At 39.8% G+C, this 19,141-nt stretch overlaps 1 protein-coding gene across 1 annotated transcript in view; it reads left to right on the top strand.

The window, feature by feature from the left end:
• Positions 1–19,141, top strand: part of OSBPL10 (oxysterol binding protein like 10) — an 83,607-nt gene that overhangs the window by 14,012 nt on the left and 50,454 nt on the right. The window contains exon 4 of the mRNA XM_026681345.2: positions 160–296. Within this exon, the coding sequence (XP_026537130.2) occupies positions 160–296 (137 nt within the window). The remainder of the gene's footprint in view (positions 1–159; positions 297–19,141) is intronic.

Below are 19,141 nucleotides of genomic sequence, written 5' to 3'. Positions count from 1 at the left end.
GGAGAGATCTGCTGTTCCACAGAGATGTATCCAGATAGAAATATGCTGAAAGAGATATTTCTTATCAAGGTTTTTTATGTCATTCCCCCATCATCACATTGAATACCTGGAATGCATGTTGTAGGAAAGATATTGCAGATTACTTTTTTCTTGTTTTAGAAAATATCCTAGTATGGCATGGATCAAAGTCAAATTCTACAGAGATGCTGAAAAATAGTGCCCTTGGTTCTTTAACAACAGCAAGCGCCAGTCTATCATTGTCAGTCATACCATCTGTGATACAAGATGAAACTATGGTAAGTCTTGTATGAATATAATTAAAACAGCATTTATAAACTATATTTGAAGGCTTTGCACATATTTTGGGGTGGGATACTGTCATACAGCAATTTGGTTTAGGTTTTGTATCTAGGCATAATAGTTTATATGGTTGGTTTATCAGCAAATTAGAATATGCTGCTTGGGAGGATTGGACTAATCATATCAATGTCTAGTTTACATCTTGAAAGATTCCAAAATAACATTTTGATAAATTTATTTAATTACATAACAGCTTTCTAGAATACCTTCTTTGTTATTCTCTTCTGAAGCTTATATTTTAGGAAGATAGGAGACTATGTTTTAAAAAAGGATTTGTATTTTTAAATATACATCAGTATCACTATATAAACAGTGTGGCCTCTGGGTATAATTTATTTTCATACAAACAGCAGCAGCAGCAGCAACAACAACAACAACAATAATAATATAAAATAAAAATAAAAATTATAAATAAATAGTAAATAAATCAAAAGACGAATATTTCAGGGAGATTCACTATCACCACTTCTATTTGTCATTGCATTGTGCCTCTGTCAACAACACTGAATAACCCAGGCCATGGCTATCAAACATCAAAAACATCTGCCAGACTATCCCACCTCCTTTACATGGATGATCTGAAGCTGTATGGAAAAACACCATTTGAAATAGAATTGCTGCTCAACACTGTTCGTATATAGCCAAGATATTGCAATGGAGTTTGGATTGGACAACTGTGCCACACTCACTATCAAACAAGGAAAAATAGTGAAAACTGATTTCCGGTTTGAAGTTTCTTCGGCGACAGACAGAAATCTGCGATCGTGCGCGGTTTCTGTCTGGGCTCGCCGCTGGAGCACCCGAGCCGGCTGGTTTGGGGCTAAGCCACCCGTAGAGGTGGTGAAGATGGGGAGACTGCCAGCAGGGTCGAGGAGGCCGCATCTCTCCTCCTCAGCTGGCCATTACTCCCTTTCCCGAAGGTGGTTGCAGCGGTGGTCAGAAATGGCCACCACAAAGAAGAACTTGACCGGAAAAGAATGTGCAGGAGGAAGATAAGAGGTGAAAGTTTTGGCTGACCGGGTTAAATTGTAAAAGCAACAACTAAGATACCCTGGAATTTAAACTTACAAAAAATAACATCGTTCCCAAAGAAGAGTCGGAAGCAGCGAAGGAAAGTGAAAAGGGAAAGGTTTGGCTTTTTTTCCTTCTCTCTCCTTCCCTATACTGACAACTAAGAGACTTAAATAAGAAATCAGAAAAATCCACTTTGACATCAATAGGCAATTAAGCTGAAAATAAAACAAAATGCCAAAGGGATAATAAAGATTTCTGGACATTAAAAATTTTCTTTTTCATAAGCAGGAAGGGAGAGAAAAAGAATAAGGGCAGAATCTGGAAGAGGGAGGAGACTGCCTGGAATTACAAAGAATCTACAGTAAAACTTCAACAAGACTTCTAAAAGATACGTTTTAACTGAATCTTTGTAACTAAATAGTAACCCCAGGAAGAGAAAGTGAAAAAAAAGAATGAAAAGAAACAGCTTGAGTGTATTTGGATTATTTGGTGATCTTTGGATTCTTGGTTATTATATTTGAATGACTGAAATCAATCGGGTGGTTGTTTAAAAATTTATACAATGGCACCACTTCTGGATGAATTGAAAATGGAACTTAAAAAGTACAAAGAAGATGCACAAGAAGGGAAGGGTTCTTTTGGCTTCATTTTTCAATTCTTAGAAATGGAGATTTGGAACTATGAGAAACAACATGAAACGACTGCAAAACAAGAAAACTGGGACAAAGAAGAAGCCCATCTTTAATGAACAAGCAATTTTATGTGGGGAAGAAAAAGGGAAGAGAATGGAGAATTTAAGACTTAAAAAAACAACCAAAGAAAAAATAATAATTTGAAAAATAAGTATAATACTGGAAAGCAACAGAAAAGGGTAATACAGAAGAGAGAAATAGAGGTAGAGAGACAAGGGGGTAAAAAGGAGAGAGAGAAGAAGAGAGGGAAGAAGGAAAGGAAAAGAAGTTACAAAGGACCGGAGCAAGATATAGAGAAACAGGACCTATTTAGAGATAATGGGTGAAAATCTAACTGAAAAAGGGATTCTGTAAAGGTACATAAGATTGTATTGTTATATTAGTAATAGAAATAACATTTTAGAAAATTGGAAACAACGTATGATTAAAATGAGGGATAAAATAGTTAGTGCAATTTAGTGAAATGTTTGTGAATAAAATAAGTGAAATAAAATAAAATTAAAATGAATTAGGAAGGAACGGGAACATTTTAATTAGTTCATGTTTTATAAAATATAAGTAAGGGGGGTGGAATTAACTATGGAAAGCTTATAATTGTTCCCATAGAAGTATGATATTTAATTGAAAAGTAATGTTAAAGATGTTAAGACTTTAATGAATATTAATATTAATGATAGAATTGAATTCGAATGGAATGTTGTTTTAATTATATACATTTATATTTTTTTTCTTTTTTTAAGAATACAGTGGGTATTTTAAGAATGTACCAAGCAGAATCCGAATGGAAGTTATGTATTATATTGAATGTTATAACTTTAGGGAAAAGATATAAAGGCGTCATACTCCAATCAGTAACTACGGGAGAAATTTTGTTTAATGAGAAAAGGTAATAGATAATTGAAACAGGACAGACAAAAAATATAAATACAATGATTTGAATTGAGATGAGATAATTAAAATAAAATTGAGAAAATTAAAAGAGGGGGGAAGCTATGTAGAAAATGTAAAATAGTAATAAGATATGGAATAGAATATAAAAATGAGCATGAACCTGAATTTGTGTCTGTACGAAGAAATGTAACCCGGGATTACGCTACTTTCAAAAAAGATGTTTTATTTGTATTTTTTTTTCTCTTTGTGAAATCTCAAATAAAATTTACAAAAAAAATATATAGTGAAAACTGAAGGAATCAAGATGCCCCATGAAAATAACATTAAGAGTCTGGATGAAGATGATTACTACAAATACCTGGGTATCTTTCAAGCTGACAACATCAAGCATACTGAAGTCAAGAAAAAAATAGAAGTGAATACATCAAGAGGGTGAAAAAGATCTTAAAGTCCAAACTCAATGGAGGAAATACCTTCAAGGCAATCAACACCTGGGCAATACCAGTCATTAGATACACAGCTGGAATAGTGAACTGGATTCAAACAGAATTAAAAACAACGGATAGGAAGACCAGAAAAATAATGACAATGAATCATGTTCTTCATCCTCACAGCGACATTGGCAAACTTTACCTACCAAGGTAAATAGGTGGGCGTGGAATGTTGCAAGTACATCAGATAGTTGAAGAAGAAAAAGGGGCTTTGGAAGATATCTTTGAAGGACAGTGAAGAAGATGCACTTCTTCATTAGTGTGTCTTCATTAACCAAAGTTAATATGCCAGGAAGGCTTGCTGGCTACCAGAGAGACCAAACTGGCCTACAAGACCAAATGAAGAACAGAATGGAGGCATGGGAAGACAAAGCACTACATGACCAGTACATTAAAAAATAGCAGGGAAAGCAGATAATGACAAGACCTGGCAATGGCTAAGAGCAGGAAAGTTAAAGAAAGTCACCAAGGGATTAATTCTGACTGCGCAAAACCAAGCCTTAAGAACAAATGTATACAAAGCCAGAATTGAGAAGACAGGAACAGACAGTAAGTGCTGTCTATCCAAAGAACCTGAAGAAATAGTGGACCACCTGATAAGCTGCTGCAAGAAGATTGCACAAACTGACTACAAGCAGCGGCATGACAAAGTAGCAACAATGGTGCATTGGAAGATCTACAAGAAATATAATTTGCCTGTAAGCAAGAACTGGTGGGATCATAAAATAGAAATAGTCATAGAAAATGAAAAAACTAAATTGCTCTGGGACTTCAGAATCCAGACAGACAGGCACGTGCCACATAACACCCAGACTTAACAGTTGTCAATAAGAAAGACAAAAAAGTCTGGTTATGGATGTGGCAGTGCTTGGAGACAGCAGAATAGAAGAGAAAGAACTGGAGAAGGTAACAAAATACAAAAACCTACAAATAGAAATAGAACGATTATGGCAAAGGCAAGCAAGGATAGTACCAATAGTAATAGGCACCTTGGGTGCAGTCCCAAAATAACTGGAGCCCCACTTGAAAACCATAGGCATTGACAAATTTGCCATCAGTCAATTGCAGAAGGTAGCTTTACTTGGAACAGCTTTCATCCTGCGGCAATATCTGTAACACCATCAAACATCCAGATTTGCCTATCCCAGGTCCTTAGTAAGGACTCGATAGGTGAACAAAAATGCCAGTCTGAACATCTGGCTGACTCTGCGATTATTATTATTATTATTATTATTATTATTATTATTATTATTATTATTATTATTATTATTATTATTATTATTATTATTAATAATAATAATAATAATAATAATAATAATAATAATAATAATAATAATAATAATAATAATAATAATAATAACCGAGTTGCTAAAATCATTCACTGGAAACTATGCCAAAAGTTTGGATTTGAGTATAGTAACAACTACTGGGAACATCAGGTTGAGAAGGTTCTGGAAAATAAAAAAGTCAAGATCTTGTGGGACTTCAGAATTCAGATGGACAGGCATTTGGCCCACAATACACCTGACATAACAATAGTTGAGAAGAAAAGGGTTTGGTTCATTGACATTGCAATACCTGGTGATGCACGAATTGTAGACATGCAGCAGGAAAAAGTCACGAAGTATCAGGACTTACAAATTGAAGTTGAGCGACTTTGGAAAAAGAAATCATATGTTATCCCAATTGTAATTGGAGCCCTTGGAGCAATACCTAAAGGGCTGCCTTACTATTTGGAAATCCTGAATTTATCAGACTTGAATGCCCTGATTCTACAAAAAACCACCCTACTTGGAACAGCTTATATCCTCCAATGCTATCTGAACAGTTCCTAGATCAGGGTGGGCAAACTTTTTGGCTCGGGGCCGCATTGACTTTTAAAATTTGACAGACGGGCGGGTCAGCACAAGATTTTTGGGAATCGCCCCCTTCCCCCTCTTCTCCTCCTTCCCCTCCCCTCGGAGGCCCCTTGAGTCAGGAGTTGCTACCACCGGCGCGGCTCCGCGCGGCTCCAGTCCCATGTTGCCTGGGGAAGGGAAAGGCAAAAGGAAGAGCCGCGGCGGTGCTTTGCAATGGGAGCAGCGGCACCGGAGGCTCAGGCTCAGTGGCTCCTGGTTTGCCTTTTCCTTCCCAAGGCAACGCAGGACTGGAGCCGCGCGAGCTGCGCCGGCGGTAGCAACTCCTGACAGCCCCAGCCGGACACCTGAGCGGAGCCGGGCGGAACTGCCTGTTGCTGCTGCTGGAGCACCGCCGGGTCGCCTCCTCCAAGCAGCCCGCCCGCCCACCAGGCGGAACCTTCCCGCTCCTCGGCAGGAAGACGGTCCAGCCTGCAAACCAGCCTGGAAGCCCCGGAAAAAAAGGGGATCGGCGGGGACTCACCTTCGGAGAGGTCGCACTCGAAGGTGATTTTGAACTCCCAGCCGAGGCCTTTGCAAAGTTCTTTTCTTTCCCTACCCCGAGCGCTCCGCACTGTTTTGCAGCTTTGGGGGCCACGCGGCACAGGGCAATACGCCACGCCCAGCTATTTTTTTCAGGGGCGGGCCGGATTGGACAGACCAGCGGGCCGGATGTGGCCAGCGGGCCGTGGTTTGCCCCCCTGTCCTAGATCCTTGGTTAGGACTCGAGCTGTTGAGTTACCAACCAGCCCCAAAGGCTGTGAATCTCACTAAAGATTTAATAATAATAATAATAATAATAATAATAATAATAATAATAATAATAATAATAATAATAATAATAATCTTGACTACAAACAATGTCACAACACAGTTGCTCAGATGGACCACTGGAACTTGTGTCACAACTACCATCTGCCTGTAGCAAAGAACTGGTGGGATCCTAAGCCTGAAAAGTGGTTGAAAATGAGCATGCAAAACTACTGTAGGACTTCCGAATACAGACTGACAAAGTTTTGGAATGCAATACTCCAGATATCACAATTGTGGAGAAGAAAAAAGTGTGGACCGTCAACATTGCCATACCTGGTGAAAGCAGAATCAACGAGAAACAACTTGAAAAAGCACCAGATATCAGGACTTGAGAATCGAACTGCAGAGACTCTGGCATAAACCAGTGCAGGTGGTTCTAGTGGTACTCGGCACACTGGGTGCTGTGTCTAAAGACCTAGGCAAGCACTTAAAAACAATTGGTGCTGACAAAATCACCATTGGTCAGCTGCAGAAGGCCACTTTACTGGAATCTGCTCACATAATCTGCCGATACATCACACAGTCCTAAACACTTGGGAAGTGTTCGACTAGTGATTTGTGATACGAAACCCAGCATAGTTATCTCATTTGCTGTATACACTGTCATTTTTGTGAATAATAATGATGATGATAATAATAATAATAACAACAACAACAACAATCCTACTTGGAACAGCTTATATCCTCCGACACTACCTGAATAGTTTCTAGGTCCTTGGTTAGGACTCGAGCTGTTGAGCTACCAACCAGCCCCAAAGGCTGTGAATGTCACTAATAATAATAATAATAATAATAATAATAATAATAATAATAATAATAATAATAATAATAATAATAATAATAATCATCATCATCATCATCATCATCATCATCATCATCATCATCATCATCATCATCATCACACTTATATAATCCTAGTATTAATATCCATTATTGTTTTAGAGTAGTTATTCAATATTTCAATGTTCCATTTTAATGCCAATGATATTATTAATCTATGATACATAGTAATACTATCTTTCAACCTCTAATCTTTCCATCTAATTATTACTTATATTCTATTATATATAAATTATATCTGCTAATATTCCACCTGTTTCTTATTTCTACCTCTATTTTAGCTTCTAGTCAGGCCACCATTACTAATCCTAGTGTTACTACACATGTTTATATTAAGATATAGTCCTTCATTATTTGGTTGTTCAAATTCACAATACACCATTCAAATATCAACCATCCTATTATTTAAACATACCCAATAGTATCATTTTTCAACCTCCAATCTTTCCATCTAACTATTGCTTTATATAAAGGTGTGTATTCTTATTTCTACCTCTATTCTAGTTTTTAATCAGGCTATCATTATATTAGAAAAAAGGAAAGTAATAATTCCTTTCTATCCATCATCTCTCATTCATTTTAATACTTCAATTCTTATTCATTTTTTAGCTTGTCTCTCAGACTCCTCTCTTGGATCTTTGTCTCTATTAGTATCTGTGTCTTCACTATTCAGTCTGAATACTTCTCCCATCTCTATCCTCCTAAGCTGCCAGGTCTCCAGAGTGTCCACCCAAACCTCTATCTCCCTTTCAAAAGTATCTTCCACGTTGGTTTATTTCATCAGTCATTATTATTTTTATCGTCTTTTCATCTTCTTGCTTTGTTTGCTGGTTTGTCTGTTCTATCTTTTCTTCCATTCTTTCTGCTGTCTCCTCTCTCTCCTGGATTCTTTGATCTTCATTCGTTATCAGTTGTAGCATATTAGCTATGTTTCCATGTATGCCTTGCAATAGGTTTTTTTTAAAATCTCTCTGTGATTCTTTGTCATAGTATCTCTAACGCTTTGAAACATCAACACCATTTCTTTTGAAATCTTACTCATTTCCCCCTGATGGAGCATCTTGTCTTATTTTAATAAGTCCTATTACTCAATAGTCCAAAAACAATATATTCAAGTCCAATGTTGCTCCTCAGAAAGTTCAATAATCATAGTTCTTTACACCTCAAGATTATTAATCAGTTCCATTTAAATAGTCCAGGTAGCTTCCACAGATCAAAAGTCACTTTATTTTACTTAAGAGTCTTCCTTGTTCTCACAATAGAGTCTCCAGTAATCATAAAGTAGATAGTTATAGAACAGTAAGTATCACCACAATCCTCCAGATAAATGTTGTTTGTTTCTCTTATCAGGAATTTTCCTAGGCTTGTAGGGGTATGAATATTTTCCATTCACCAGTAGATGGCAGCCTCAGCTTAAGTTTCAGTGTTGTTTCAAGTCTTGATAAATTGATTAATCCAATTTTAGTTCAATTTTGAAAATGGCTATTCAAATAGATATAGTTGGCTATTCAAATAGATAGTTCCAGCATTTTATAATGCCTTTCCAAAACAACACTTACCCAGTTTAAAAATCCTATTTTCTATGTTTTAAAAGGTCTTTAGCTTTTCTCTTCTTAGTTCCTTTTGGGTCTAGGATTTTTCTTTCTATGGTTGTTCGCCACTTTAAGAAATAGTTCTAAGAGTCTCTTTTCCTGGATTTTCTTTCTGTTTTTTTAAGGTTAGGGTCTAAATAAAAAAGGACTCACCCTGCTCCAGTGGTTTTTCTGCAGACCAGGCTGTGTGTGGTTTAATGTGCTGCCTTGATCCTGCACATGCCCAGATGGGGCTTCGCTCACTTGCACACCTCACTTCCTAGTGGTCCGCAGAATGCTGCTTTCTGCACACTGGAGGTTGAAGATTCTGCCTAGATAAATGTTAAAGAAATGGTAATATGAGATGAGGGAGTAAATGAGTCTTCCCACCTCCGTCCCCCAGGATTCAATCTTAAGCATTCTTAAAATCTTATTGTTTGAATATTTAAATCTTAGTGATTGACCCTTGGATTTGCAGACATAATTAATTTTGTTTAATTGTAGGATAATGTTTTGACAATCCTTTACATACATACACTACAGAGAAGCAGGTAACAATAGAAAAATATCAAGCTAAAGCTAAAGTCCTCTTTTCTGTTGAATTGTTTTGAATTATGAATTTGGATTGAAATTTTGTGGCTCATTTGAAGTGACTCCTGGGAGACAGTCCAGTTATTTCTGCTATATAAATTGTTGTGCTGATTGGAGATGACACTTGAAGATGGGAGTTATTGCTTTCATTTTGAGAAAATAAACTCTTCAGAAATTATGAATGGCATTGGCATCTAGGAGCACTTAGCATATTTTTTGCACTATAAGACGCACCTGACCATATGATGCACCTAGGTTTAGAGGTTTAGAGGAAGAAAATGGGCAATGGCAAAGACAGAAGAGGCAGGGTTCAGCACTGTAAAATGACCCCGCCGCCAAGGCCCTTATTTTTCGTTCCCTAAGATGCACAGACATTTCCACCCATTTTTTTTGGGGGGGGGAGTGCATCTTATGGAACAAAAAATACGATAAGTTATAGACATTTGACTGATAGAATTTCCCTGATTGTCGTCATGTTAATGACCTGCAAGAGCTAGTAGCCTCTCATACAGCTGGCTCTTTCTAATTCCTGCCAAGTAAACCTGGTGACTGTTCTCCAGCCATCCCCATCATCTTAACTTCTTTTAAGAACTCTTTATGTACTTACAACCACCATTGAGCCCAACATTTCGGTAACTGACTGAGACATTTGTTAAGTGAGTTTTGCTGCATTTTATTATATTTCTTGCCACTAGTGCTCTTAGATGTTTTTTAGTGAATCACTGTGCTCCTGGATATTGTTAAGTTAATCACTGCAATTGTTAAGTTAGTAACCTGGTTGTTAAGTCAATCTGGCTTCCCCAATAACTTTGCTTGTCAGAAGGTTGAAAAAGATGATCACATGTCCCTGAGGACATTGCAATTGTCATAAATATAAGTCAGTTAGCAAGCATATGAATTTTGATCACATGACCATGGGGATGCTGCAATGGTTAAGTGTGAAAAGCCAACTTAAGTCACTTTCTTCAGTGCTATTATCACTTCAAATGGTCACAAAATGAACTGTTGTAAGTTGAGGACTACCTGTACTTGTATGTCCCTGATCAAGTTACACAGAGCAAAAATGGCTCACATGACAAGACAACTTGCTGCTTTTAGTTGAAAGTTTTATTCAAAAGTTTGAGAAGATGATAATGCTTGATAACTAAATATGCAGAGACATTTAGTTTTGGATTATTAGATGTACAAAAGGACTTTGATTTGAACCAAAGAGATATTCCTACAGCCAGAGAACTGAATTGATTCCACACCAGGGGTGTCAAACGCAAGGCCTGGGGCTGGATCTGGCCCACGGGGTACTTAGGTCTGGTCCCCAGGGCCATCCTGGAAATAGCAAAGGACTGGCCTGTGATGCTTCTGCCAGCAAAAATGGAACTTGCGAGGGCCGTGCATGGCCACCCCCAGCTCCACTTTCACTGGCAGAGTTGTAGGAAGGCCGTAACAGCCGAAAATGGAGCTCAGGAGCCTGTTTTCACTTGCAGAGCACTCAGGCCAGCACAGCAACCCCCAACACAAGTTATGTCATGCTGGCCACTGGCTACACTGGCTACACCCACCCAGCCCCCTGAGGTCAAACAATTCTGATGCAGCCCTCAATGAAATAGAGTTTGACCCTTGTTCCACACTCTCTTTGAGGCTTAAATCTGCATTTTGTCATAATATTAGTCTGACTGAACAGGGAAGTGACAAATTATTTTTTCCTACAAAGACTCAGGGAAATTGGACAATGGATTTACTACACTTAACTGAAAATCACTTCTATCTGGACTTTGGTGGTAAGATAAGTCGTTGTGGAGACTAAATTTATTATACTTAATTAGACAATAATGGATAAGAGATGGCTTTAAGAAGCAAATGTGGATATTTGATCCAGGAAGAATTACTTTTAATTTTTGGGATGATTTGGGATAGATAAGATGTCATGGTAAATTTTCTATGAGTGGTTTACAATAATAGTTTGTTAACAAAGAGTTTTGAAACCTTAATTTTGTCTTTTTTATTATTATCTTATTAATTATTTTGTCATTAATATAGTATGTAGAGACATACTATGCATCAATAATTTGCAAATAAATTTACTTGTTTAAAAAAGGGATTCAGAAGGGGTGGGAATTAATATTGTAGTAATATATTAATCAATATTCACTTGAGGATAATATGTGTATATGTTTTTAATGCACCTTTTATTCCTTAGTTATTCAATTCCTATTTGTTTTTCAATTCCCCCTTCTCATTTAAAATATGTTTGTATCTTACAATTTTTCCCATGTCCATCACATTTGGGTGTGTTAGTGCCTCCATCATGGAGAGCCAGACTGGTATTTTCAAATAGTATTTTTCCTTGATTTTTGCCCATACTGAGAGGGCATTTCTAATGTAGTGTCCCTGAAAGTATTTATGTGCTTTATATTTTTCATACCATAGAAAGGCATGCCACCCCAGTTGTAAGTCATGTCCCTCCAGTACAAGTAATCGTCTATGTCTCAGGGTTATCCATTTTTTTAGCCAGATAAGGTCAGCTGCTTGATATTATACTTCCCAGTTTGGCAATCCAAAACCTCTTTTATTGATACAGTCTTGCATTAATTTCAACCTAATTATTGCCTTTCTGCCTTGCCATATAAATTTGGTTACCATTCTATTTAATTCCTCGAAATATTTCCTGTCTAGTTTTATTGGAATTGTTTGTAACAAGTACAACAGTCTCGGTAAGATATTCATTTTAATGGTGGCTATTCTTCCTAACAGTGATAATTGCATGTTTTCCCACTTTTCCAGATTCAATTTAATTTGCTGTGTTATTTTTAAGTAATTGTCTTCTTTTATAGTTACACATCTTGCTGATAGATGTATTCTCAAATATTTTACTTTTTTAACTATTTGGCCATCTATCTTTTCCATTAAATATTTGTTCTTTTCGTTTGTAAGATTTTTAGCTAAGATTTTAGTTTTCTCTTTGTTTATTTTCAGTCCTGCAACATCACAATTTTTCTATTTTCTTTATTAGTTTGGATCTCATTTTTTGCAGTTCTTCCATAATAAACACCAATTGTATGGAAAAGCTTGTAGTTTGTATTGTTCTTTTTTTTTTTGATCTCCATGCCTTATATTTCTATTTCTTGGCAGATATTTCTATTTAACACTTCCAGAGTCAGAATAAATAATAAGGGGGACAATGGGCATCTTTGTCTTGTGCATCTTTTAATATTAATATTTTCTGTTATGTCCTCATTCACACTTTTGCAGTCTGTTTTGTATATATTGCCTTGATCATATTGATGCATTTTCCCCCAGATTTCATATATTTTAGCTGCAGTATCATGAATTGCCAGTTTACATTGTTGAATGCTTTCTGTGGGTCAAGAAACATCGGCACCATTGATATTTCAACAGAAAATTGAAATAATTGAAATAATATTCCAATGTGTTCAGAATTATTCTCATTTTATTTTTGATTTGTCTATTTGGCAGGAAATCATTCTGGTCCCAATGTATAATTTCATTTAGGAATCTCTTCAATCTTTCAGCTATTATTGATATATAAATTTTAGAATCCACATTTAAAAGTGAGATGGGTCTATAGTTTTTAATCTGCGATAAGTCTGCATCTTCTTTTGGTATGAGGGTGATATTTGCTTCCATCCAAGATTTTGATATCTTAGCTTTTAGTAAGACTTCATTATAAAGTTCCAGTAGTACCAGTCCGGGGGTGTGTGTGTCTTGTAATTGTTTATAGAATTCTGCCATTAAGCCATCTGGTCCTGGAGTTTTATTATTCTTCTGTTTCTTAATTGCCTCTGTTAATTCAAACATTGTTATCCTTTCATTTAGTGTAGATCTTATTTCTTCAGAAACTTTCGGTAATCTGACCTCTTCTAGATATTGTTTTATTTTATCATCTTGATCATACAGATTTTCATAGTAGTTCTGAATTATTATTTTGCTGTCATTTTGATGTGGTAGTGTACCTTTCTCATCTATCAAGCTTTGTATCTGTTTTTTTTCTTTTTCTTTTTTAAATTTATATGCCAACCATCTTCCTGGTTTATTGGCTTTTTCAAAAAAGTTTTGTTTTATACTCTTAATTTTGCATGCTAATTCTTCTTTTTCGAGTAGGGTCAGTTTGTGTTTTATTATTTCCATATGGTTTTTGAGCTTCTTTTCTTCGTTTTTTCTACAATTCCAGTTCCAATCTGTTATATTCTCCCTCCACTGTTCTTCGCTGTTGTTTTCTTTTATTTTTCCTTCCTGTATAAGAAATAGCTAGCCCTCAGAAGTATGCCTTTGCTTTGCCCCATACATTTTATAGTGAGGTCTCTTCCTTTTTATTTTCTTTGAAGAAGAATATCATTTCTTTTTCTATTGTTTGTATGAATTTCTTGTCTTTTAATATGAATTGATTCAACATCCGTTTCACTTTTTCTTGTATCCTTTCCATTTAATCCTGTCTGAATTGTGGTGTGCCCATATATTTGGTTCTATTTCTATTTCCTGTATATTGCTGCTTAGTTCTGGTGTCATCCATGCCCTGTCTATCCTTGACCAGGATTGAGCTGTCCGAGTAGTATGTATATTGATTTTTCTCTGAGTTTCTTTCTCTTCATATATCTTGGATGTTCATTTCTGCCACCAGTTTAAAGGAAGATTTTGGTAAAATTTTCCTTACCTGTACTACTTCTGTATTCTAGTTTTACATGTGTGATTGTATTTAAAATCTCCTATTAAGCAAATGTTTTTGTAGTCCAATTCTGCAATTTTAACAGAAAACTGTCTGAATTATCAGAGTTGGAAGGGACCTTGTAGGTCATCTAGTCCAACCGCGCGCCCAAGCGGGAGACCCTACACCTTTTCTGACAAATGGCAGTCCAATCTCTTCTTGAAAGTCTCAAGTGATGACACTCCCACAATTTCTGAGGGTAAGCTGTTCCATTGGTTGATTGTTCTCACTGTCAGAAAGTTTCTCCTTATTTCCAGGTTAAATCTCTCCTTGTTCAGTTTCCATCCATTGTTCTTTGTTTGGCCTACAGGTGCTTTAGAAAATAGCTTGACCCCTTCCTCTCTGTGGCAGCCCCTCAAATATTGGAAGACTGCTATCATGTCTCCTCTGGTCTTTCTCTTCACTAGACTAGCCATGCCCAGTTCCTGTAACCGTTTTTCATATGTTTTACTTTCCAGTCCCCTAATCATCCTGGTTGTTCTTCTCAGCACACTTTTTAGAGTCTCAACATCTTTTTTATAATGTGGTGACCAAAACTGGATACAGTACTCTAGGTGTGGTCTTACTAAGGTTTTATAGAGTGATATTAGTACTGTTGTATTCTGGAGGATGGGCATAATAACGGAGACGAGGCATCGAATAGTGACTCCAACTCTTTATTAGTGACTTCAGAACAGAGCGAAATAAGCCTGGCAGCAGCAGCTCCTTTTATAGAGCTGGCTGCTGTCAAAGCATCCAATGACAAAGGTTTAAGCTTGCCATGCTTGGAGCGTCCAATCGCGGCAGCCCGTAAGCTAGCCAATTGGATCAGCCCGGAGCGACCAATCACGACCCGCTGTTTACGGACCAATCAAGTATGCAGGATTATGAGCCTGCTGTGGATGGGCCAGTCAGGTTTGCAGGCTTATGAGCCTGCTAGTTGGAACACCCTCCCCTCTAGGTTCCGTCTCAGGGGTGGGGTGATGTATTCACGCAGGTAGGCAGGTCTTCGCACCTGTCTACCTGATTTACGTTGTTCAAAATGTCTTTGTTCGGATTCTGGTTCTGATGGACTGCTTGCTGGGTTTGGCTGTAAAGGTGACCTGGCTTCTACGTTGGGTATCCTTGGAGGTGATTCGGGGATACCTTCAACGCTTCCTTCGTTCCTGTTGTCTGGGTTCTCTGGACTCGCTGACCCTGTTCGGCTGCTGTTACCTGGAGAGATGACCATCTGCCAAGGTTCCTCTTCAGCTGGTGAATATGCTGGGCTTTGCTGTACTGGTTGTGGGGTTGTGTTTACTGAACCAGGTGTTAGTTCATTTTCAAAACCCTCGGTTTCCTTCCCCTCTGGTTTCAAGTTCAGGGTTTGTGAAGGGGTTGTTGTCAACCTTGAGCGCAGTTGGTCGATGTGGCGCTTCCACAGTCTCCCATCTGTGGTTTCTAACCGGTAGGAGCGGGGGCCCGTAATTTGTGTTATTTTGGCAGGGATCCACAACGGGTCACCTGTAAAGTTCTTTGCAAAACGGGGTCTCCTACCTTAAATGTGCGGTGTTTGCTGCTGGAACCCAGGGGCTTTTCTGGAGTGTAGGCAGGGTGTAGGAGGTCTAGATGCGATCTGGTTTTCTGCCCATCAGGAGTTCGGCTGGGCTTTTATTTGTGGTGCTGTTTGGTGTAATATGCTGGAGGAGAAGCATCCTGGTGACTTTGTCGTGGATGTTTCCTTGTTCCATTTGTGTAAAGTTTTTGGTGAACTGAACCATTCGTTCAGCCCTGCCATTAGCCGCCGGGTGAGCAGGTGATGTCAAGGCATGACGTATTCCCGGTCTGCTAGGTATTGTTCAAACGCCAAGGCGGGTAAATTGCGGGCCATTGTCGGAAACCAAGACATCTGGTAACCCGTGCGTTGCAAAAAGTCTGTTCAATTTTTTGATGACCGCTTCTGTGGTGGTGGTCTTCATCTTGTTAACCTCGAGCCAGTTCGAGTAGGCGTCTACTGTTATCAGGATAGTATGTCCTTTTGTAGGTCCCGCAAAATCGATGTGGATGCGGGACCATGGACCCCTAGGCGTTTCCCATTCCGTTGGTGGTGCTTTTGGTGGGGCGAACGTGTTTCTTGGCATTTGCTACAGGTGGCAACCCAGGCTTCAATTTGTCTGTCCATACCTGGCCACCAGGTGTAGCTCCTTGCCAGTGCTTTCATTCGTACGATGCCCGGGTGTCCATCATGTAGCAATTTTAGGACTTTCTTTTGTAGTTTTTCTGGAATGACTACTCGGTCTCCCCACAACACACACCCTTTTTGGGAGAAAAGTTCTGTTTGTCTGTTCTTGAAGGGTTTAAAAGTGTTGTTGGGTTCGATTTCTGGCCATCCCCTCTCCACCCAGCTGAGGACCCGTGCCAAACAAGAGTCCTTTTTTGTTTCCAAGGCGATAACTTGTGCAGTTAGTGGAGGTGAGGGAAGCATCTCGATTTGTAGCGTGGATAGTGTAGGAGCTGGGTCGTCTAGGAACTCAGGTAATGGAGAATGGCTTAAAGCATCAGCATGGGGAATGGTTTTCCCTGGTCGATGTCTCAACTGGTAGTCATAGGCGGCTAAGAACTCCGACCATCGTGTCATCCTTGGCGATAGAATGTGGGGAGTTGGTTTGTCCCCTGCCAAAATGCCAACCAAGGGCTTGTGATCTGTGATTATGGAAAAGGATCTTCCATACACGTATTCGTGGAACCTTTTAATCGCAGATACAATAGCGAGGGCTTCTTTATCTAAATGACTATAGTTTCTCTCAGTTTTAGACAAGTTCTTGAAAAGAATGCAATAGGCGCCTCTGTAGCGTTTGGTAGGATGTGGCTCAGGATGGCTCCTACCCCAAAAGGTGAGGCGTCACAAGTCACAGTCAATGGTAGTGTCTCGTTATATTGGATTAACACTGCATCTGATGTTAAAAGATCTTTTACTTGTTGGAAAGCCTGCTCCTCTCGACGTCCCCAAACCCAGGAAGCCTTCTTGTCGAGGAGCCTATGCAGGGGTTCAGCAACAGTCGCCTTCTGGGGTAGGAAGATGTTATAAAAGTTAATGAGTCCCAGGAAGGCTTGGAGGTCTGTTTTGTTCTTTGGTCTTGGGGCAATTTTAATGGCAGCCAATTTCTTTTCAGTAGGGTGAATTCCCTGTTTATCAAGAAGGTAAGTAAGAAATTCAACCCTCTCAGTGCATAACTGGCACTTTTCTTTCTTAACCTTCAGGCCTGCATCTTTGAACCTTTGTAGGACAGTTCTCAGGCATTTTTCTAACTGACTTCTTGTAGGGGCGGCTATCAATACATCATCGAAGTAGGGCACAACCCCTTTTATGCCTTGCAGCAACCTTTCCATCAAGCTTTGAAAAATGCCAGGTGCTACGTTTACTCTGAACTGGAGTCTATTACATTTGAACGCACCCCTGTGCGTGACTATAGTTTGGGCTTCTGCAGTTTCTGCGTCTACTGGCAGCTGTTGATACGCTTGGGCCAGGTCAAGCTTCACGAATACCTTTCCGCCCCCAAGCGAGTGAAGAAGGTGTTGGAACACGGGCACTGGATAGGTGCTCTGCTGTAACGCGTGGTTTAGGGTGGCCTTGTAATCCCCACAGATTCTCAAGGATCCGTCAGGTTTTATGGGGGTTACAATTGGGGTCTCCCATCGGGCGTGGTCGATGGGTTCTAACACGCCTTGTGCTATTAATTTGTCCAATTGCTCGTCAATTTTTGGTTTGATAGCAAAGGGAACTCAGCGTGCCTTTAGGCGAATGGGTGCGATATCAGGGCAGAGATTAAACGAGATGGGGGACCCCTTGTACTTGCCTAATTGCTCAGTGAAGACTTCTTGAAAGTCCCGGACAAAAGCCGCCTCCCAGTCTTCGTCTACAGTCTGGTTGATGCCTGCCATTTCGATTCCTAATGGCACGAACCACTGCAACCCCAGTAAGCTGGGCCGGTCTCTGTCAACGATGGTGAGAGGTAGTATTGCAGTGTGGTCTTTAAATGAGACTTGGACGTGACTGGAACCAGCAACCAGGATTCGATTGCCCTGGTAGTCCTTTAATATAAGTCTCTGAGTGCTGAGATCCTGGCGGCGGATGTCAGGGATCAGCTGCTTGAGGGTTTTCCAGAAGACCATGGATAGGGAAGACCCAGAGTCGACTTCCATGATGCACGGTCGATTTTCAATGGTGACCTTTACCCGGATTTTTCTTGCATCCAATGATGAAGCGTGGCCGATGGTGATGGTCTGATGAGCCTCTTCCCGTCTGGTTGTGCCAGCAAACATTCGGTTTCTGTTGTACTGGCTCCACTGGTTGTTTGGGCGGTCCCGGTTTGTTGGTGGGGTGCCTGATGCTTGCCGGAAACTATTTTCTTTCCTCTTGGGGCTGGATCCTCGTTTGTTCCTACACACTTTAGCAATGTGGCCCCTTTTATCACAGGAACGACAGATGGCATCTAGGAACCTGCAGTCTGATCGTGGGTGGTTTCCCCACATCCGGCGCATTGGAAATTGGATTTACGACCTCGCTGGTCTCGCTGCTCGCGCTCTGATCTGAGTCTGTTGACTTCTTCCTCCTCACTTTCCGATGAGGACTCGATGTCTTCATGGTGGGCGGCTGTTGTGTGTCTCTCTGAGGATATTGCTGCGTCGCTAGTGGGTTGGCGGTTGGCCCCATTCGCTCGGCACATTCGGGCTGCTGACTTGCGGGTAGCTTCCGCTGCAGTGGCATCTGCTATGGCATTTGCGAGGGTGATGTCTCCCTTTGCCATAATTTTGCTTTGGACAGTGGGGTCTCTTAGACCCAGGACAATCCGATCTCTCATGGCTTCTTCCAGATTTACGAAGCCACATAGTCCACCCAAATTTCTTAGATCAGCTACAAAGTCCCCGATGTTCTCACCTTCCCGTTGGTCCCTCTGGTAAAATTCGTGTCTTCTAATGAGGGTTGGAACTGCTGGAGCGTAATGGGCCTGGAGGATGGGAGCAAGGGTATCCCAGTCCATCGTTTTGACTTCAGCTGGTTTTGCAAGTGCCTTTGCCATTCTGAAAGCGGCGGGTCCGCAATGCGTTAGGAAAACCGCACGTTTCTTGCTAGGTGTAGCATCCTTCAGATTATTAGATTCCAGGAACATTTGAAACCTGTCCATATACGAGTCCCAATCTTCGCTGGCTGGGTCAAACGGGGTGGGTGGTATAGCGGTGCTGGCCATTCTGCCAATATCTGTGCGCCTTCAGCCACGTGCTCTGTCAATATTCTGTGAGTGCTCAG

Source organism: Notechis scutatus, chromosome Z (assembly GCF_049901735.1).
Source record: "Notechis scutatus isolate UNSWTSFEM ecotype Mainland chromosome Z, rNotScu1.2, whole genome shotgun sequence".
In the NCBI taxonomy this organism is placed as follows: domain Eukaryota; kingdom Metazoa; phylum Chordata; class Lepidosauria; order Squamata; family Elapidae; genus Notechis; species Notechis scutatus.
The sequence above is the reverse complement of the archived record's forward strand: the minus strand, read 5'-3'. Positions and strand labels throughout refer to the sequence as shown.